The 22,532-nt window shown below is 41.2% G+C and overlaps 2 protein-coding genes and 1 non-coding gene across 3 annotated transcripts; 2 read left to right on the forward strand and 1 right to left on the reverse strand.

Moving 5' to 3' along the window:
* Nucleotides 1-1,887: 1,887 nt before the first annotated feature.
* LOC125192218 lies at nucleotides 1,888-7,567 on the reverse strand. The gene is made up of 2 exons (XM_048089736.1): nucleotides 4,604-7,567; nucleotides 1,888-4,135 (listed from the first exon to the last, which is right to left on the reverse strand). Exons 1-2 carry the CDS (start codon nucleotides 7,565-7,567, stop codon nucleotides 2,102-2,104), a joined length of 4,998 nt encoding a protein of 1,665 aa, XP_047945693.1. The 3' UTR covers nucleotides 1,888-2,101.
* Nucleotides 7,074-7,180, forward strand: LOC125202869. The gene has a single exon (XR_007173207.1). It is a non-coding gene; the product is annotated as a small nucleolar RNA R71 (small nucleolar RNA).
* A 12,374-nt stretch (nucleotides 7,568-19,941) lies between the features above and the next one.
* Nucleotides 19,942-21,081, forward strand: LOC125192229. The gene has a single exon (XM_048089744.1). The coding sequence runs from the start codon at nucleotides 19,942-19,944 to the stop codon at nucleotides 21,079-21,081; it is 1,140 nt and encodes a 379-aa protein (XP_047945701.1).
* The last annotated feature ends 1,451 nt before the right edge of the window (nucleotides 21,082-22,532 follow it).

The raw sequence follows: 22,532 nt of genomic DNA on the forward strand, positions 1-22,532 counted from the left end.
GGCGGTGATGAACTCCGTACTTCTTCATCAATGCTTCGACCGTTCGGTTGCAGAAGTGAGTCCCTTGATCGGAGATGATTGCCCTTGGTATCCCAAATCGGCTGAATATATGACTCTTGAGGAACTTGGTGACTTTTTTAGATTCACTCTTCTCTCCCCCAAAATCCCTCTCTCTCCTCTTTTTAACAATTCCCCCCAACTGTTGAAAAAGAAATTGTCGCAATTAACTGTTGATTTGCGTGAAAATTACTCTACCCGGCCGGGTAGATTTTGAAGCTGAAAAACCACCCGGCCGGGTGTCATAAAATCTGCCCTCTCTGGACTCCTTACGCCTTGAAGAATCGGCCCGGGCGGGTATAATTGTTGGTGTAAAACTCACCCGGGCGGGTGGTTTCTGCTGCGCGAAACAGCAACTGTTCGGAGCATTGTGCACTCCTGGCGAGTCTCCGTCGAAGTCTCCGGCGAAGTTCTATCATCCACGCTGCTGCTCGGGTCCCATTTTTTCATCACAAAGAATCAAGTAAAGACATGAATGACAAATACTAAACCCCCAACATTTTCCAATCAAGATTTCCCACTATCAAGAACACTCACCCATCCACTTAGAACTTCAAGTCAAGGTGCACTTCAAAGTAAGTTCAAGCATAAGATCTTACAACTCAAACCGTCATCGTTGACTCGTCAAGCATTACTTATCACATAGACTCGCGGATTTCAAATCAAACTTCTTCAACTCTACTAAGCTATTTACAAAACATCCACAATGTATCAACAATAAGGTCCAAGGTCTTAATTATAGGTTGTAATGGGGCTAAGGATGAGGTAGGATAAATATGGATAGTGAGCTCAAAAAACTACACATTTGAGTGCCAAATTCTTCCCTCCTACAACTTCCTTCCAAAGAATCAACTAACAAGACTTTACAACCAAATATTCACTCCCCCAAACTTGAGATCATTCAAGACAAAATTACATCTTAAAAAAAAATAGAAGCTCTATCTTTATTTCATCAAACTCTCTTTTTTTTTTTTTTTTTTTTCTTTTTTTTTTTAAATACCTCGACTTTTGCAATTTTTGGAGGCCGTCTTTTTCATTTCTACTAAGAACTTCATTCTCAATTATACATTACATCGAGTCTCAAAATCTCTACACTTTTATAGAACACCACCCAACACTCACAACTCAATCAACAAAGCACAAGACTTGTATTTAGCACTCAAAAAGTAGCAAGGATCAATGACGAGGCTAAAATGAGGCTTATTTTAGTAGCTAAGTGATTGGCTAAGTGTTTGCACAAAACAATAGAGATTACGCTCAAAGTGGCTTCTAGGGGATCATATGTTGGACTAGGCATGTGATCATTTGGCCATGGAGTTCATCCTAATGCCTTATCTTCCCCTATCATTGACACACATGAATGCAAGCACGTAACTCAATAAAGCAAATCGATCCAAGATAATTTCCAAAAGACATGTGACTTTCATACTCTCCTCAACTCAAGAAATCGGTTGTAATCACAAAATGCTCTTTCAAATAAATCAATGCACAAATTCCATCCATCCTGAGCTTCAAAGATCAAGTAAAATCAAGCAAGATTTCCCAACCAGAAAGCCGAAGATAAAGCATGCACCCGTCAATTACATTGATTCAAAAACACATTTAGCAAATAATACACCCCACAAACATGCTTCATGCATAGAAACTCATTCAAACTCATTCAACCCCCCCAAACTTGAATACTTCATTGTCCTCAATGCAAGCAAAAAGAACATAAAAAGTAAAGGGAAAAGAAGACTCCCCCAAACTTGGCATGATATCCATAGTGCATTCGGGTGGGAGGGTGGGTGTATATTGCTTTGCAAGTGTGCTTCCTAACAAGCTCCAATATGAGTCCTATCTCCATGTTGCTCCTACACACAAGAAACAAAAGATAAAACACACAAAAAGAAACACTCAATTCAAAATAAATGTTAGAGGAAAGAATTGAGCAAACAAAACCTCCAACATATGATAATAAAAATAAAAGAAAAATAAAACTTGGGTTGCCTCCCAATCAGCGCCTTTGTTTATAGTCGTTGGCTCGACTTTCTTCATCCTTGATCTACACTTTCGGTTCCACTAGTGCAGCCACTTCTCTTGCTTCCATACCACTTTCACCTCCAACATATGCCTTCAAGCGTTGGCCATTCACCTTCCAAAGATTGTCATTTTTCTGATCTCGAATATCAACAGCACCATAGGGATACACCTTGTGCACCACATAAGGACCCCACCATCTTGACTTGAGCTTGCCCGGAAAGAGTTTCAGCCGAGAGTTGTACAATAGGACCAACTGTCCTTCATGGAAATGACGAGGCTTAACGGCTGCATCATGTATCTTTTTAGCACGCTCCTTGTAGAGATCAACACTCTCATATGCACGAAGCCTAAACTCATCCATTTCATTCATGTCAAACATTCTCTTCTCTGCTGCAGCATCATAGTCCAAATTAAGCTTTTGCAAAGCCCAATAAGCTTTATGCTCAAGTTCCACCGGCAAATGACAAGCTTTTCCAAACACCAACTTGTATGGAGAAGTTCCAATCGGGGTCTTATATGCCGTTCGATATGCCCACAAAGCATCATCTAGCTTTTGAGCCCAATCCTTCCGAGACGGCTTTACAACTTTCTCAAGCACCCGCTTTATCTCTCGATTGGAGACTTCAACTTGGCCACTAGTTTGGGGATGATAAGGGGTAGCAACCTTGTGTTGGACACCATATTTTCCTAGGAGGTTTTCGAATAGCTTGTTGCAAAAATGAGTTCCTCCATCACTGATTATAGCTCGTGGTGTCCCAAAGCGGTTAAAGATATGATTCTTGATGAACTTCAACACAACTTTGGCATCATTGGTTGCCGAGGCCACTGCCTCTACCCACTTAGAGACATAATCGACAGCTACAAGAATGTATTGTTGCCCATTAGACTTGGGAAACGGTCCCATGAAGTCTATTCCCCAAACATCAAAGAGTTCTACCTCGTGAATATTATTCATTGGCATTTCATTTCTCCACGAGATATTGCCGGTTCTTTGGCAACTGTCACATCTCTCTACATAGGCTTTTGCATCCTTGAAGATAGATGGCCAAAAGAATCCGGACTGAAGCACTTTAAATGCAGTTCGACGTGCTCCGAAATGGCCGCCATACTCAGAATCATGGCAAGCAGACAAAATCTGAAGGTGCTCATGCTCTCCAACACACCTTCGAATGACTCCATCACTGCAAATACGGAAGAGAAATGGATCTTCCCAAACATACATACGGGTGTCACTAAAAAATTTCTTCTTTTGGTTAGAAGACAACCCTTCGGGTATAATGCCCGTAACAATGTAGTTTGCCAAGTTAGCAAACCACGGCACATATGTTTCCCGAGCCTCCACTTGAAACACTTGTTCATCGGGAAATTTTTCATTGATCCTTTTCTTTTTCTCATCTTCCGTCTCTTCCACGCCTTCTAATCTAGAAAGATGATCAGCTACCAAATTCTCGGTCCCCTTTTTATCTTTGATTTCCACATCAAATTCTTGTAATAATAGGACCCATCTCACCAAACGAGGTTTTGCATCTTTCTTGTTCATCAAATATTTGATAGCTGAATGGTCCGTGAACACTACCACCTTCGTGCCAAGTAAATATGCACGAAACTTCTCAAAAGCATACACAACTGCTAACATTTCCTTCTCCGTCGTGGTGTAGTTCAATTGGGCATCATTGAGTACCTTGCTAGCATAGTAGATGGCATGTAGGACTTTCTCTCTTCTTTGGCCTAAAACGGCTCCCACAGCGTAGTCCGAAGCATCACACATCAACTCAAATGGTTTCGACCAATCAGGTGTGATAATAATAGGAGCTTCGACTAGCTTCTTCTTGAGCAAATCAAATGCCTCAAGGCATTTATCATCGAAGACGAACTTGGCATCCTTCTCAAGTAGATTGCAAAGAGGTTTTGCAATTTTTGAAAAATCTTTTATGAATCTTCGGTAGAATCCCGCATGACCAAGAAAACTACGGATGCCCTTCACATTTGTTGGAGGAGGTAACTTAGAGATTACTTCAATCTTAGCCTTATCCATCTCCAATCCCAACTCCGACACCTTGTGTCCCAAAACAATACCTTCCTTCACCATAAATTGACATTTCTCCCAATTAAGCACTAGATTCGACTCTTCACATCTTTGTAGCACACGACCCAAGTTGTGTAAACAACAGTCAAAAGATGAGCCAAACACGGAGAAATCATCCATGAAGATCTCCATAATATCCTCATTCATGTCGGAGAATATTGCCATCATACAACGTTGAAATGTAGCCGGAGCATTGCACAAACCAAACGGCATCCGGCGGAAGGCATAAGTTCCAATAGGGCAAGTGAATGTCGTCTTTTCTTGATCTTCCGGGGCAATTGCAATCTGATTATACCCCGAATATCCATCCAAGAAACAGTAATGAGAATAACCCGCAATCCTATCAAGCAACTGATCCAAAAATGGCAACGGAAAATGATCTTTTCTTGTCGCCTTATTCAATCTTCTGTAGTCCATACAAACTCTCCATGAGTTCACCAATCGAGTTGCTAAGACTTCATTCTTTTCATTGACTGTCACGGTTATTCCTCCTTTCTTGGGTACACATTGCACCGGGCTAACCCACTCGCTATCGGATATAGGATAGATCATCCCAAATTTCAACAATTTCTTCACTTCTTTTTCCACCACTTCTTGCATAAGTGGGTTCAACCTTCTTTGTCTCTCTCTTACCGGCTTAGCTCCATCTTCCATCAAGATTTTATGCATACATATTGTCGGGCTAATTCCTTTGATATCGGCTATAGACCATCCTAGAGCTTGCTTGTGCAACTTAAGTAGCTCTATTAACTTGGATTCTTCTTCATTATTCAACTCAGCCGATACCACAACCGGTAAAGTTTCATCATCACCAAGGAAGGCATATTTCAAATTTTTCGGGAGGGGCTTCAATTCTAACTTTGGTGGTACTTCAACTGAAGGTCTCACATCTGCCACAAAAGTATCCACCACGCATTCATTTTCCAGATTTGGTTGATCAACTTGATAATCTTCTGTTTCATCAAAATTTACTTTGATTGTCGAACCAAAATCTCTCTCCAAACTCCCTTTCTCATATACACTTCCTTCAATTCTTGATGAGCAACACATCTTGTCAAATATGCATTTATCGAGGACATCAACTCTAAAACACGCATTGGCATCACTAGGGTGCTTCATTGTCTTCTCCACATTAATGGTCACTTGCTCACCATTAATTCTGAATGTGACAGAGTTGTCTTTAGCTCCAAGCAACACATCTCCCGTGGCAAGAAATGGTCTACCAAATAGAATTGGTACCTCTTTGTCCTCGGGCATATCCAAGACTATAAAGTCAACAGGGATGATGAATTTGTCAACTTTGACCAAGACATCCTCTACTATTCCACTAGGCTTTACTATCGAGTGATCAGCCAATTGTAGAGCAATGTCTATAGGCTCCATCCTATCCTCTAGTCCAATGGCACGTGCAGTTTTCAATGCCATAAGTGAGATCCCCGATCCTTGATCCAATAAGCATTTTGTGAAGATTGTATTGCCGATCTCACAAGGAATCACACAACTTCCGGGGTCCCTCTTCTTCATTGGCATCATTCCTGAAATCAATTGTGAGCAATTCATGCTCAAAGCCACTATCCCCTCATCTTGTAGTTTCTCCTTGTTTGCCATCATATCCTTGAAAAACTTGGAGAACTTGGGAAAATTAGTGAAGAGGTCCACTAATGACACATCCACATTCACTTTTCGGATTACATTCATCATCCACTCAAAACTTTTCTCTTTTGGGACTCTTTTCTTCCTCTTGGGTGGATATGGTGGAGGAGGAATATGATCTGGGAAGTTAAACTTGCTCTTAGGATCTTGTGCCGGACTTGTCATCATCTTTCTCTTTGATTCCATCTCTACTATCTTCTTTCCTTTCTCTTCTGCTGAAAACTTTCCACTAGAATCGGATTCTTCACCATGTTCCTTGCTGCCGGATGCAGCCTGTTCTTGACCATGTTGGGCCCCATGCACCAACTCGGGACTTCCCTTACATGCCTCGTCCGCCCCTGCGTGCGAGGAATGCAAGCCTAACATCTCATCCGCCCCTGCGTGTGAGATGCCGGAAGTACCTTGGCCGTCCATTAATGGTGTCGAACCCAACTCACGACCACTTCTCAATGTAACTACCTTGCAATGTTCATTGCCTTTGGGATTGGGCACAGTATCACTCGGAATAGTTGCAGGAATTCTTGTATGAGATGATGTAGCAAGCTGCCCAATTTGAGTCTCAAGAGTCCTCATAGTAGCCTCGAGTTGTCCAAACTTCTCCACAGTTTTATCTCTGAAATTCTCATTCTCCTTTTGACTTTTAGTCATAAAAGAGAAAATCTGTCCCAATTGATCTTCTTGTGATGACTTCTTCTCAAAACCCGGAGGTTGGGTATTACTTCTCCATTGATTTCCTGCAGTGTTGCTAGAACCAACTTGATTCCAGTTTCCTTGTTGAGGTCTCCAAATCTGTTGATTGCTATATTGATTACCTTGGTTGAAACCTTGACGGTTGTTACCAATGTAATTCACGTCCTCCACCGATGGTCCTTGAAGACTTGGACATTGATCAGTATGATGTCCACCTTGGCACAAACCACACTTCAACACAGCCACTGCTTGAGGTTGAGGAGTCAATTGAAAAGATTTGACAGCATTTGTCATTGAAGACATTTGAGTGCTTATATCCGCCAATTGGGCCTCTATTGCTGTCACTCTCTCTGCATCCTTGGTAGCACCAAATGTATCTCCTGCCTTATCAGCCGCTCTTCTTGGATTATGCCAATTCCTCTGATTGTTTGCTAATCTCTGAAATAAGGCTCTCACTTCATCATGTGTCAAATCATCTAAGTTTCCACTTGAACCTGCGGTAACTAATCCCGTGCCTTCATTATTGAGTCCTTTGTAGAACTTCAAAAGATCATGCCCCGGAGCTAGACCATGGCTTGGGCATTTCCTTAGCAAATCTGTAAACCTCTTCCAAGCTTCGGCAAATGACTCATCATACTTTTGCCGGAATGAAGTGATCTCCTCTCTCAACTTCTCGATCTTCATTGGAGAGTTATATTCCAAAAGGAATTTCGATTTCAACTCCTCAAATGTTGCTATGTTGTAGCCCGGTAATGAGTCGTACCATTCTCTTGCTTTCTCTCTCAATGAGAAAGGAAATAATGCTCTCTTAATCCGATGATGCTCTACATTTGGAGGTCTATGAGAGTTCGTCAATTCATAAAAGGCATTCAAATGACTCATCGGATCTTCTTCATCTCGTCCATGGAAAAGATTTCCACCATTCACCAAACTAATGTAGTGAGGTGGGATGTTAACATTATCATGTGCATAGGCAAACTCTCCCGGGTGATTAATTCCCGATCTGAGGATGTTACCAAACCTTCCCATGGGTGGTGGAACATTATTGTCGTCAGCCATTGATTCGGCGTCGGACTCTGTCTCACAACTACTTTCTGAACTTGACCCAAATAGTGGAATCTCAATCTCTGAACCTCTCGGCCCTCTCTTTCTTTGATATAGTTGAACACATATTCTATAAACTAGCTTTCATTAATCTAAGAATCCTACGGAAGCGCGAGACTCAAAAGATCAATTACTGTTAACACATGAAATCCATTATCATATTATCATCTAAACAATTCTAATTGAAAATTCATTACCACAAAAAATCCATCTTATTCAAAGTTGAAGAGACATTTAAATAAGACTAATATACCTACTACAAATGATGCACCAAAAGTAATAGAGATTCAAGCAATTAAATTGTGATAAAGACGTACATAAGATAAGGAAGAACATAGCATAAATCACACGAACAATTTATCCGTCTACATGTTTGGAGCAACACAAGATTTTTAGCCACTCATAATCAAACTAGGATTAATAAAAAATGGAAGAAAAATCCTTTGAACCATGGAACTTTGGAGAAATAGCAGCTCTGACTTGAAAAATTCTCTCAATTCCTCTTCAATAACAACACGTCACTTTTCCTTTCTAATACTATCTTCTCCAAGTCTCCACTCTTCTCTCCCCCAAAATCCCTCTCTCTCCTCTTTTTATCATTCCCCCCAACTGTTGAAAAAGAAACTGCCGCAATTAACTGTTGATTTGCGTGAAAATTACTCTGCCCAGCCGGGTAGATTTTGAAGCTGCCCGGCCGGGTGTCATAAAATCTGCCCTCTCTGGACTCCTTACGCCTTGAAGAATCGGCCCGGGCGGGAGTAATTGTTGGTGTAAAACTCACCCGGGTGGGTGGTTTCTGCTGCGCGAAACATCAACTGTTCGGAGCATTGTGCACTCCCGGCGAGTCTCCGGCGAAGTTCTATCCTCCACGCTGCTGCTCGGGTCCCATTTTCACCAAATTCTTCGACTTTTCTCCCTATATGAGTGTTTACAAATTGAGGAACTCATTCACAATACACGTTCATGAATGGAAGCTTTGAAATTTACAAACAATGAAAGAATATACTTTTTCCCATAATATGTTTGATAAAATGCTTCAAAGAGGTTTCTTTTGATGAACTAAGTAAATACCCCCTAAAGTTTGAGGATAAAAACATTGAATATTTGATTTGCATCAAGGTACTTGATCGCCGCATGATCAGTGTAGACGATGACTCTGGATCCCAGTAGGTACTGCCTGATTCTCGAATGAATAGACAACCGCCAACATCTCCTTTTTCGGTGGTGTCATAATTCCGTTGGGCTTGATTCAGGGTTTTCGATGCATAGAATATCACGTACCTTTTTCCATCTATCTTCTGACCCAGTACGGCCCCCACTGCATAGTCGCTAGTATCGCACATCACCTCGAAGGGGTGATCCCAGTCAGAGCCTGAATAATTGGTGCAGAAATCAATTTTTCCTTAAGGAGGTTGAAAGAAGCCTTGCAATGCTCGTCGAAAATGAACTCCACCTCGTTCTGGAGAAGTCTGGTAAGGGGTTGAGCAATCTTGGCGAAATCCTTAATAAATCTCCGATAAAATCCAGCATGGCCAAGAAAACCCCTTATTCCTTTCTGATCGGTAGGGAAGGGTAGTTTGGATATGACATCCACCTTAGCTTGATCCACCTGGATCCCTTTTTCCGACACCACGTGTCCTAAGACAATTCCTTCTGTAACCATAAAGTGGCATTTCTCAAAGTTTAAGACCAGACTCTTTGCTTGGCACCTTTCTAGCACCACATCCAAATGTTGCAAGCACGAGTTGAAAGAGTCTCCATAGACAGTGAAATCATCCATAAAGATCTATATGCAATCTTCAATCAAATCCGAGAATATGCTCATCATGCACCGTTGAAAAGTACCCGGGGCGTTGCATAGGCCAAATGGCATACGCCTATACGCATAGGTTCCAAACGGGCACGTGAACGTGGTCTTATCCTGGTCTTCCGGGTTCACATAAATTTGAAAGTAACCACTGTACCCATCCAAAAAGCAGAAGTACTTCCTCCCAGCCAGTCGCTCTAGTATTTGATCGATGAATGGCAGGGGGAAGTGGTCCTTCTGGTTGCAGTGTTCAGCCTTCGGTAATCTATACACATTCGCCACCCAGTAACTAGTCTGGTGGGCACTAGTTCATTCCTCTCATTCTTAATCACCTGGATCCCTGACTTCTTGGGGACCATATGGAATGGGCTAACCCATTCACTATCTGGCACCGAGTATATAATGCCCAGTGAGAGCAACTTCAAGATTTCCTTCAGTATCTCTTCTCGAATGTTTGGGTTCACCTTCCTTTGAGAATCTCTATGCACTTTGGCTCCATCTTCCAGCCTAATGTGGTGCATGCAGACATCCGGGCTTATACCCACCAGGTCCGTAAGCCCGCTATTGTCCACCTTCCTTTCCTCTTGTTCTTCAGTAAGCCCGCTATTGATGATCACAGGGAACAAATCTTCCTCCCCGAGTTAGGCATACTTAAGGTTTGCTGGAAACTTTTTCAACTCCACCTGTGGGGGTAGCGTGTTTGTAGGTAGAGGGTTTTTCTTTGGATCTTCATCTTGATCTTGTTCAGCATCTGATTTTTCCTCCATACTGGCCGGTAACACGGCCCCTACGGATCCCGCTAGTTCTGACTTCTGACAAAATTCCATAATTGCTTCTTCAATCTCCTCGTCAGTTAACCCTCGGCTACTGATCATATCACACCATGCAGCTGCTTCCACATCAGCCTGGGTATACGCATCCAAGGTTTGGAGTTTTTCCTGCAATAATTCGGTCTCAAGAAATTCTTGGACTAGGGGGTCGATTACATCAACATAAATTTCTCACCATTAAAGTCGATGCATATTGTTCCCTCGGCCATATCCACAATTGTCTTAGTTGTTCTTAAAAATGGTCTTCCTAACAATATCCCACTAGATTCCCTAGCTTGTGGTTCACTCATTTTAATGACATAAAAATCAGCGGGATAAGTAAAGTTATGTATCCTGACCAACACATTCTCTAACACACCCTCAGGATTGATACATGACCTATCAACCAGTTGGATCAGCACCCTAGTACTCGACAATTTTACCCCCTTTAGCCGATTATAAATGGATAACGGCATAACATTGATAGATGCTCCTAAGTCGCACATTGCATCCTCGATTTTCACATCTCCAATCGTTATGGGTAGGGTAAACATACCTGGGTAGGCTCTCTTGGGTGGTAGCTTCTCCTGTACAATGGCCGACGCTATTCCCTCCACCATGATCTTTCCATCCTCCTGGGCCTTCCCGGCTATGAACTCCTTTATAAACTTCCCCAAAGGGGGCAGTCTCACGGCTTGGAGGAATGGTATGGTGACGTCCAGCTTCCCAAAGATCGACATGAAATCCACTGGGTTTTCCTTCTTTCTTTTTGTCACAAATCGGTAGGGAAACAGTTTTTCTCCCTTAGCCTCTCTGGTTGGTCCTCGTAGGCCTTCCCTTGGTTCCTCCTGGGTTCGAGGTTCCGATGTGGGCATTGCTCCTTCCGATCGCTCATTTCCACGTTGTGTTTCTTCTTTCATTTCTTCCGCAGTAGGGTTCTCATTTAGAAAAAACGGATCCTCCATCTGAGGTAGAGGCCACTTGAGTTCTTCTGCTGAGACGATGTCGCTCAGCACCCCTTCTCTTCTAGACTCCCCAACAGGGTTCTTGAGCTGAGGTCCATTATAGGCTGTTCCGGACCGCAGTGTAATCTTGCTCACATTTGCCTTCTCAGGTACATGGACTGTAGATGGGAGTTTCCCTGAGTTCCCTTTCATTTCACCCACCGAGTTAGCGAGCTGGGCCAACTGCCTGTTCATCATATCCATATTTGCCCTATGCTCCTTCTGGGCACTTTGCATTCCTTGCATTGTTTCATTACTAGACTGCAAGTCATTTTTAATACTTTGCTGCGAGGCAAGCATCTCTCTCATCATGTCCTCAATGGACCTCCTCGACCTGTTTGGGTGATGGAACTGGTTCGGTCCTTAGTGATTGTTATACTGGGGTGGTGGATTTGACTGGTAGCCTGAGAAATTTTGTTGGTTTTGGTTCGGTGGGTACTGGTTATACTGGGCAGGAGGGTTATACTGATCGTGATTGTGCTGGTACTGACTTTGGTTCTGGTGGTGGGTGTTATGTTGCGGCCCTGGGTTAAATTGGTTTTGATTTTGGTTTTGAGAGTTTCGCTGATGGGGTGGTACATAGGCAGGGTTCGGGTTCTGGTTTTGAGAATTTTGGTTCGAGGATGCTGGTTCCTTCCTACCCAGTTAGACTGGTAGTCGGGGTTTGTTGGGCCACGGTTGGGATATTGGTTCGGTTGGGGGTTGGGTTGATTTGGAGCCTGAGTTTGGTTCTGATTCTGATTTCCATCTCCCCATCGGAAATTTTGGTGGTCCCCGGCACAATAACACACAATAACAGGTATGAACGCCATTCATCCCCGGCAGCGGCGCCATTTTGAAGTGCATCAGGTTTGTTTCCCTAAGGTTTCCATATGTAAATCGGAGTGTATCCAACTGATCAGGAAGAGATTCCCGACCCAGCTGAGTCGTTGATACGACGACCGAGACCTGACTTTCCTGGGTAAGGGTTGACTTTCCTCAACCCACTACTACTGATTAGCATAATGGAGGTAAGGGTCGAATCCCACGAGGATGGACACATTTTGATAATTGCGGTGACTTTCCTGGGTGTTTTGGTTAGCTACCACGCTTGGGTTGAGATTTTACCTAGTCAGGAAATAAAGATGGTACTCTACTGACTAGTAGGCATGAAAATAACAGACATGTGGGAGTGTTCGTGAAAATAGGGGACAAAGTGTATCACAGACATATGAAAAGTAGACAGTTACTAAAAGAGGAAAATTAGACAACAAGGTATATCTGATGGCTGGGGCTTTCTGACAGGTCTGGATAGTACATCTGAAAAGTAGAGAACAAAAGCAAAAAGTAACTTAAAAGCAAAAGTGGACCAAATAAAGTTGATTTTGACGTTTTCTTCTTCAACAAGTATTGACAAGAATCATGTAAACTCAAGCACCATAACTAAACTTCAGAATCATAAATACAACTTCAAGATCCATCGATTAAATTACTTAAACTCAAATTAAATGGTAAAACTGCAATTTTACTTCTACTGACTGACATGCAAGATGGTAATCACAACGCAGGAAAGAACTCATGCACTAAAGTTTGACTAAACATAGCTATACTTCGAATCAACAACTCTCGATAAGAAAACACTTAGAAATTGAAAGCAATAACTAAATCTAACTTTCCTAGGCAAAATGAAGCAAACTCAAACCAAAGTGACATGCGAAATAGAAACTTCATAATGTGAAAGTTGGAAAATAACAAAGTACTTCAAAAGAGCAACATCGATGTGTGTTTGCAAATAACTAACGATGAAAACAAGTAAACTTTAAACTAAGAAAGCGATTAAAATTGTTTGTGCCACTCCGGGCGATGATACTACAACACTGCTACGATAACTGGCTGGAGCGGCGGACTGATGACTTCTCCGACAAACTCTGGACGTCAAGTGACCATGGCTGTGGCAAGGAACGAGAGGTAGGATAATGCTGAAGGATTGATTTTCTAGAGAGAATTCTAATAAGTGTGACTGTCGAACTTGGCGAACTCTGTGTACGTTTCTCTCTCTTCAAGTGGCTTCTTTTATAGGAAGGCTTGCCCTTGCTTTTAGGGTAGACTTCTCACGCGTTTTGACCTTTTTGCCCTTGTTAATGATCATCCCAGCTATCCTCCTTCTCCATCTCGAGCCTTTTCTCTGACATGCATCCTGGTCAGTATCGCACCCTTCTAGTGCCCTTTTCACTTGCGTCTCCTACTGACTTGGATCCCTTAACCCTGCACACTTAAGCAACTGTTTTGCAGATAATACATGCATTTCACGACATACTGACCAATAACCAAGGCTTAGAATTCGACTTATCAAAAGCCTTCTTGCAGCCTTCATACGTGCAAGAGATGCTTAAGTGGCTGGGCAATCTTTGCGAAATCCCTGATGAATCTTCTATAAAACCCTGCATTACCCAGGAACCCTCTAATCTCCTTCTAATTCGTGGGGCAGGGCAGTTTCGAGATCATATCCACCTTGGCCTTATCCACTTGAATCCCTCTCTCAGAGACCACATGACCTAGGATTATTCCTTCTGGCACCATGAAATGACATTTTTCGAAATTTAGGACTAGGTTCTTCTCCTGAGACCTTCTTGTTAGGTTTGGTATACTGAAAAACATGTTTCGAGCAAGTTTCGTGCGAATAGAATCTTGCTTGTATACGTAAAACTCTACAATCCACTTTTAACCCGATTCAGTATTATTCGAGCAGTCTCGCACGAATATAATCACTATTATTATTACATTGTGTTTGCTTGTGCATTTATAAGATGTCTTACAAACATTTAAATGCATAAGAAGTAAACAAAGTCTAAGTCTCTTGCTTAGTAGACCGGTTGTGGGCGTCGTCCACAGGTAACACGGTCAGATCTAAGCAATGCTTTGTAAAAGAAAAAGAAGAATTTCACAACCTAGATAGGCTTTGGCTACCTATCGTGAAAGGTTGCAATGTCAGTCCGCATATTTCTAAGCCTTACTGAAATAAGATGACATTGGTGTGGTATAGCACTCGAACGGATCTAACAAGCAAGACGTGTCTTTATGCTATCTACTGAAAGACTAGGTCTTGATAAAATACTATTTCTTAATCTACATATGTTAGTATTGAGCATACGGTATTGATTATGCACTACTTTGACTTATGAAATGGTGTGTGTTTTTTGCAACCCAATAATCTTGATATATTGGGCAGTGGTGATTAATATCTAGCGGTGCTAGGATTGCTATTATGTTGAAACGTGCGCGAGGTGAGTCTCGTTTGATAATGTCCTCAAGAGGAACTCGAACAAGGTTTTATTATTCGGAAAACTGGCAGTTGGAGTTTTATTACTCTATGAATAATAAACAAATGTTTCTTGATAAGTCCACTCTTGGAATTAATAAGATATTGATTAACTAAGTCCATAGCATACATTAATTAATTAATGGGCATTTGTATCTTAAGCGCGGGAAATAAATAATAAAAGTGGAAACCCGGGTTACTTGTAATTTCGGATTTGGGGGGGGAGAGTTCAATATTACTTCTGTAGTGGATGCTCGTAATATTCCAATATAAGCTTGTATTAAATTGTGGGTTCAATTTAATTAGTAAAAAGCTAATTGGGAGAGCCCATATCCAAAACCTTCCAAAGATCCCTGTCTGGGCCCATAAGGAACTTAATATAAATAGGAGAATAAAGGAGACAGAATGATCACAATTTTCATACTTAAAATTTTCGAAATTTTCGTTCCCCCCAGCTGAAGGGCATTTCGAATTCTACTCCTTTTTCCAAAAGGATTTCTTATGTCTTCTTTATTCGAGTCCTAGTTTTTTTATAAGATCAGCCCACCCCGATATCGAGATACAGTTCGGGAACCAGAGAGAAGATCCGTGGTCTAGTATTGAAGATCATCGTGGAGAAGGCGCGAGCAATCGACGATTCTTTGGAGAATCAAATCGGTAACTCTAAATCGTAGAAATCATGTTTAGGATTTACTTTCTATGAGCATGAATTATTTGCATTCTAGCATGCAATTATCTGTTTAACATGTGAATTGATTAATCGCATAATCGGTCAAATAGATCCTTGTCTGATATATTTGTTTTGTACAAGTCTTCCGTTGTGCAAGGGGCCCCAAACCCCAGCACTTCTTAGTACCAGATCTAAATTGGCCAAGCACGAATCAAAGGAATTTCCATACACCGTGAAATCATCCATAAAGATTTCAATACACACTTCCAGCAAATCTGAGTAGATGCTCATCAGACAACGCTGAAATGTGCCTGGTGCATTGGATAAACCAAACGACATTCTTCTGTATGCATCAGTGCCGAATGGACAGGTAAAGATTGTCTTCTCCTGGTCTTCAGGATCCACGTATATCTAGAAGTATCCACTGTATCCGTCTAGGAAACAAAAGTATTGCTTCCCAACCAATCTTTCCAACATCTGGTCAATGAAGGGTAAGGGAAATGGTCCTTCTTGGTGGCTTCATTAAGCTTCCGGTAGTCAATGCACATCCTCCATCCAGTCACCAATCGAGTATGTACCAACTCATTATTATCGTTCTCTATCACTTGTATGCCTGACTTCTTTGGTACCATGTGAACTGGGCTGACCCATTCATTGTCTAGAATGGAGTAAATAATACCCAAGGACAGCAACTTTAGAACTTTCTTCAGAACTTCTTCCCTCATGTTTGGGTTCAGCTTACGTTGCGAGTCTCTACGAGCCTTTGCCCCTTCTTCCAGTCTGATGTGATGCATAGAAAGGTCGGGGCTGATTCCCACAAGGTCGAAGAGAGTCCATCATATGGCCTTCTTATTTCTCCGGATTACATCCAGTAGATCATTCTCCTGCTCCGCTGTCAAGTGGTTGTTGATTATCACTGGGAATGTTTCATCTTCCCCAAGGTAGGCATACTTTAGGGTCTCGGGCAATTTCTTCAACTCCTTCTTTGGTGTGATGGCTTCCTGAGGCAGGGGAGTTTTCTCCAGACCTCTGGTTGCCATTTCACCCAAGTCAGTTCCCTCGTCTAGGCTCCTCACTTGAACAAACCCTATCGACTCGAATGACAGTGGTTGGTGGCAGAATGCCATGATCGCTTCATTGATCTGTTTGTCTGTCAGGTTCCGAGTCAATAGGGTTTCACACCACCCTGCCACCTCCTTATCAACAGACTGATTCAACTCCGAATTGTTGAACTGTATCTGCATTAATTCGGTCTAAAGGTACTCCTGGACCAGGGGGTTAATAACATCAACAGCATGCAAATTTTCCACGTCCAATGGTTTTTTCATGGCTTCATCAATGCTAAAGGTGTATTTCTCCCCATGGTAGTCTAGGCATATAGTACCATCAAACACATCAATAATAGTCTTAGCGGTGCGTAGGAATGGTCTTCCTAAAAAGCATTCTGCTAGACTCAGCAGATTCGTTATCACTCATTTTTATTACATGGAAATCAGCTGGGTACAAGAAATCATGCACTTTTACTATCACATTCTCCAGCACACCCTCCGGTGAAATGCATGTTCTATCGGCTAACTGAATTACGACTTTCGTATTAACCAGACTTACCCCTATCAGCTTCTTATATATGGAAAGTGGTAACACATTTATCGAGTTTCCTAGATCACGCATTGCATGCTCAATTTTAATGTCACCTAGAGAAATGGGCAAAGTGAACATACATGGGTCTGTGCATTTTGATGGCATTCTCCTTTTCTGTATCACAGCTGATACATTTTCTCCAATTACTATCTTCCCGTCGGGCTTGGTTTTTTCCAGCTATGAACTCCTTGATGAATTTGTTGAATATGGGCAGCTTCAGGGCTTGTAGGAATGGTAAATTGATTTCCAGTTTGCCGAAGATCTCCATGAAGTCTTCAGTGTCATCCTTCTCTTGGTGGCCCCCGCTTCTGCCTCTATCAGGTTCTTCTTAGCCTCCCCTCGGTGAGGAAATGGCTTCATGCGCTTCAACGTTTCTGCTGGACCCCCGACCGAAGATTCTCCGATTTCTTTCCTTACTTCCTCAACCTCCACTTCAGGCTCTGGGTCTAAGAAAAATGGATCAGCCATACGAGGTAGTGGTTTCTCCAAATCACCTTTTTGAAGGCCATCTTCTACTCCGGTGTTCCTTATCTCAATATCCCATATGCTGGACTGCAATCTATATTGAATGCGGGAAAAATTGCAGTCTAGCGTATTGGATATTGCAGCCCGAGAAAATTTGCCCTTGAACATTTTTTATGATTGCCACATGGCAGCTGATTATTCGTCCATGTGTACAATTGATTGGCTAGGAATGGTGGTATGGTGTTACTTTAAGAGGTGTTGTCATTTTAACACAAACCTATTTGAATGATATTAAAAATGAATTAATTATATTTATAATATCAAAATAATAATATTAATATTGATTAATAATAATAGTATAAAGAATGGGAGAATGAGAGAATATATTATAATATTACTTTTAATATTTGTTTAAAAGGCATTTTGAGAAGAAAATTGCACCAGGTACCAAAAATGTGATTTATAAATATCAAAAACGATATAAAATAAAGATTAGATACCATTTATATGGCGAAAGTGAAAAATCAAGTATCATTTAGATAGTTCACTCTTTTAGTACGGTGAATGGGAATGTCATTTGTATGTTTATGTCACTAGCGAAAATTAATATCACCAGGAGTATATGATGAAAGAGTTTATTACGGCATGAGCTTCTTTTTACTCTTTTTTTAGATATATTTATTAGTCATGAATAACTACGGAGTTTAATAAATTAGTCATGAATAACTACGAAGGTGAATTGTGATTGTACTGTAATAATTAATGACAGAGAAATAAATTAGTTGGGTATATAATAGTATATTCATAGAAGATGTCTTATTTTTCTTTTTATCACACTAAATATATTACATTTTTTTTTAATTTCTCACATTAATTTAAAAAATATATTTTCTATCCATTTAGCACGTAATTTGAGTACTTGTAATATGTCTGAGTGACATATTAATCCAATATCATGGCCCACAGAAGCTTCCAATTGTGGGAAAAACATTTTATTCCCCCTACTCAATTTAACTTGGTATAAATATTTTAAGAAAACAGTATATAAAATGTAGGGGAGTGAGCATTTGCTAACTCACAATTTAATTTGCTAACTACAACTAATTTAAGGTCATAGGATTTTAGAAAATGTATGGTCTACAATTTCCCTCGTGTAATTTTTTTTTTAATTAATAAAATAAAAAAAGATAAAAAAAAACTCGAGAGTTAGGGTTTTGGATGAAAATGTCAATATAGTGTTTCTAAAATATCAACACAATGCTTTGAGAATGTTAACACAATGCTTTAAAAATGTTAACCCATTTCTTATATTGACATTCTACATGTATTATATTGATATATTTAATATAGTATGTTGACATTTCCGCTTGTACGAAAAAATTAAAAATTTTCGAAATTTTTTCAAATTTTGACGTCGGAACATATGCATGTAGGATATCGTTGGAATCCTTATGAAATTATCTTTAATTTGATATATATTATATGAATTTAAAGTTTTGGGATTTCTTTTAAAAGTTAGTTATAACTGAACATGTAGTTAATTGACATTAATACCCCCATTGATATTTTTTGGTTTATCCTATGGTCTTATTGACGTTTTTCGTTGATCGTATTGACATTTATGGATTAATGATCTAAGCCTTTGATTTGAATATCTAATGGCTATTAATTAGTTGTAATTAAGTTATGAGTTAGCAATATAACACTCCCCATAAAACATAATAGTAAAAAATATATTCATTTTTTATAAATTAATTTTAATTAATTATAAATAATTAAAATTAGTAAAATAGAAAATTTAATATTAAAATAATAAAAACAGATAAGACATTTGTAGTGGTCAACAAACAAAAATGGTAAAAGAGACCGTTATTGGTGAATGGACGGCTTACGAGATTTCAACTCAATCTTAATCTATACAATATATAAAAGGAGAGTTTTGGGAGTATTTAGGGAAATAAAAGGAATTTTAGGGATATTTGGGTAAATCATTTATTATTCAATTTTAATCATTTTTAAAGAGGTGGAATGAGCAGGAGGTGGAACAAGGTTATGTGCATAATACAAATTCAGCCTATTTTTATTCAGTTATTTTTTCTGAATCGGTGAATTCCGGTGTTGACATTTTCACGAAGCATGGAAGAGATTCAAACACCAGATGAAGAAATGCCCCAACCACGGGTTAAGCCCGTGGCAACAGATCGTAACTTTCCATAGAGGAGCCACTCCGGAGGCAATACGCGAATTGAAATGAGCGCAGGGGGGTCACTCCTTAGGTTGGGAGAAAACGAGGCATTAGAGGTGATTGAGAGGGTGGCCTCCAACGATGATGAGTGGAAAAATGAGAGAAGCGAAACTTTCAGGGTGGCGTCCGCATCGGATGTTGACAAGATGGACATGATGTCCAAGCAGTTGGATTTCTTGACTAGTAAGTTCAGCAGTATGGAAACAAAGCCACCCGGGCTCGGGGGCTCAAAAGTGAAGAGGTGAATTACGTGCACCAAGGCGGCAACAATCGGAATTTCAATAACAACTACCGGGCCAGTTTCCCTCACACACCATTGTCAATCCCAAGGACTGCAAGGATTGCAAAGCCATCAATCTGAGGAATGGAAAAAGCTATGAAGGTCCAACCATGCCTGCAGAGAAGGAGAAAATCTCACAAGAAGAGGTGGTTGTAGAAGATGTAGTGGAAGAAGAGGAAGAGCCAGTGGAGGAAGCACCGCCTCCCAAGGCAAACATTGTGATACCTGCACCCCCAGTTGAAGTTAAAATTCCATTCCCACAGCGGGTGCATAAGAAGAAGCTAGATGATCAGTTCTCTAGATTTTTTGACATTTTCATAAAGGTACACATCAACATTCCGTTGGTAGAGGCGTTGCAGCAAATGCCTAGCTACGCCAAATTTCTGAAAGATGTTATCTCCAAGAAGAGGAGATGGGTGGAGCATGAGACCATCAACTTGACGGAGAGCAGTAGTGCCATTATCCAGAAGAAACTGCCCGCTAAGATGAAAGATCCTGGAAGCTTCACTATATCATGCATAGTAGGGGATAGCCAAATGGGCAATGCACTGTGTGACTTGGGAGCGAGCATTAATCTTATGTCGTCCTCGTTCTTTAAGAAGCTGAAGATTGGGACACTGAGGCCCACCACCATCACACTCCAGATGGCCGACCGATCTGTGTCGTATCCAAGGGGGATTGTTGAAGATATACTCGTCAAAGTCAATGACTTCATTTTCCCTGTGGATTTTGTGGTGCTTGATATGGAGGACGACCGGAATGTTCCTCTTATACTGGGAAGACCTTTTCTAGCTACATGGAAGACAATGATAGATGTGCAGAAGGGAGAGCTCACACTCCGACTTAATGATGAGAGCGTCGAATTTCGTATCTACAATGCAATGCAGAGGCATGATGATGAAGATGCAAGGAGAGTGGAGCACTGCAACATGGTTGAAGTGGTCGATGATTGTGTAAAGGAGGTGGCCCAAGCCATCTCACTACAAGACCAATTGGAGCGATGCTTATCGCAATCTATCTTCTCTCCTTACTATAATGATATTAATGAGCCTAATACTGATTTGTTAAACTTTGTAGGTGCTCTCAATTCAGCAGAGGAGATCCCTAGGTTTCGACAGAAATTCTTACCGTTGAAGGATCCGAATGAAGAGGAGAAGAAAGAGGAAAAGAAAGAGGAGTTGAAGTCGTTGCCATCACACCTTAAGTATGCATTTCTCGGGGAGAATGCTACTTACCCGGTAATTGCTTAGAGTGCTTAGGAAGCATAGGGGTGCAATTAGGTGGTCCATCTCGGACCTTAAGGGGATAAGTCCTACGGTTTGCATGCATAGAATTCTTTTAGAAAAGGGGTCTAAACCCAAAGCTCAAAACCAAAGGAGACTTAACCCGATAATGCAAGACGTGGTGAGGAAGGAACTGCTTAAGTGGTTGGATGTCTGGATTGTTTATGCTATCTCGGATAGTGATTGGGTAAGTCCCACCCAAGTGGTAGCTAAGAAGGGTGGGATGACGGTAGTAAAAGGGGGAGATGATGAGATGATAGCCACTAGGTTGGTAACCGGATGGAGAGTATGTATAGATTATAGAGCCCTTAATGCCGCGACTAGGAAAGACCATTTCCCCCTCCCATTCATTGACCAGATGCTAGATAGGTTGGCAGGGTATGAGTATAATTGCTTTTTAGATGGCTACTCCGGATATAATCAGATCTTAATTGCCCAGAGGATCAATATAAATCTGCTTTTATTTGTCCTTATGGTGTGTATGCTTTCAGGAGGATGTCATTTGGCCTTTGCAATGCCCCAGCCACCTTTCAAAGGTGTATGATGTCCATCTTTCACGACATGGTGGAAGATATAATGGAAGTCTTCATGGATGATTTCTCCGTCTTTGGTAGCTCCTTCGATAATTGTTTACGGAATCTAACCCGTGTTTTACAGAGATGTGAAGAGACACACTTGGTGCTCAACTGGGAGAAGTGCCATTTTATGGTGAGAGATGGCATTGTGCTCGGGCACAAAATATCTGCAGGAGGACTTGAGGTGGACAGGGCTAAGATAGTGGCGATTGAGCAGTTGCCACCACCAACCAACGAGAAAGCCGTGAGGAGTTTCCTTGGTCACGTCGGGTTCTATAGGCGGTTTATTAAGGATTTTTCTAAAATTTCTAGACCTTTATGTCATTTACTTGCTAAGGATGTCAAGTTTGAGTTCTCTCTTGAATGTTTGCAGGCCTTCGAGACATTGAAGAAGGCGCTTGTGAGTGCACCCGTGCTCATCTCACCGGATTGGTCACAGCCGTTCGAGATCATGTGCGATGCTAGTGATGTGGCCGTGGGATCTGCTTTGGGCCAGAAAAGAGACAAGATTTTCAGGGTGATTTACTATGCAAGTCGGACCCTAGATACGGCGCAAGCAAATTAAACTACTACCGAGAAAGAGATGTTGGTGGTGGTGTATTCGTTCGATAAGTTCCGTCCCTATCTCATTGGGGCGAGGATCATTGTGTTCACAGACCATGCCGCCATCCGCCATCTTTTCGCCAAGGTGGATGCCAAGCCGAGACTGATACGGTGGGTCTTGCTTCTACAGGAATTTGATTTAGAGATTCGAGACAGGAAGGGATGTGAGAACGTGGTAGCTGACCATTTGTCGAGATTGGAGCACTGTTTTGAAGGGGAGAATTTGAAGGTTCCCATCAA

This window comes from Salvia hispanica, chromosome 1 (assembly GCF_023119035.1).
Source record: "Salvia hispanica cultivar TCC Black 2014 chromosome 1, UniMelb_Shisp_WGS_1.0, whole genome shotgun sequence".
Taxonomy (NCBI): domain Eukaryota; kingdom Viridiplantae; phylum Streptophyta; class Magnoliopsida; order Lamiales; family Lamiaceae; genus Salvia; species Salvia hispanica.

What these genes read in the sequence shown, in the direction of transcription:
- LOC125192218 (XM_048089736.1), bottom strand. Translation starts at nt 7,567, where the DNA reads ATGGCTGACGACAATAATGTTCCACCACCCATGGGAAGGTTTGGTAAC. An exon ending in AAGTCTTAGCAACTCGATTG is followed by an intron (nt 4,136 to 4,603) that starts GTGAACTCATGG and finishes TTGGGACACAAG; the next exon opens with GTGTCGGAGTTGGGATTGGA.
- LOC125192229 (XM_048089744.1), top strand. Translation starts at nt 19,942, where the DNA reads ATGCCTGCAGAGAAGGAGAAAATCTCACAAGAAGAGGTGGTTGTAGAA.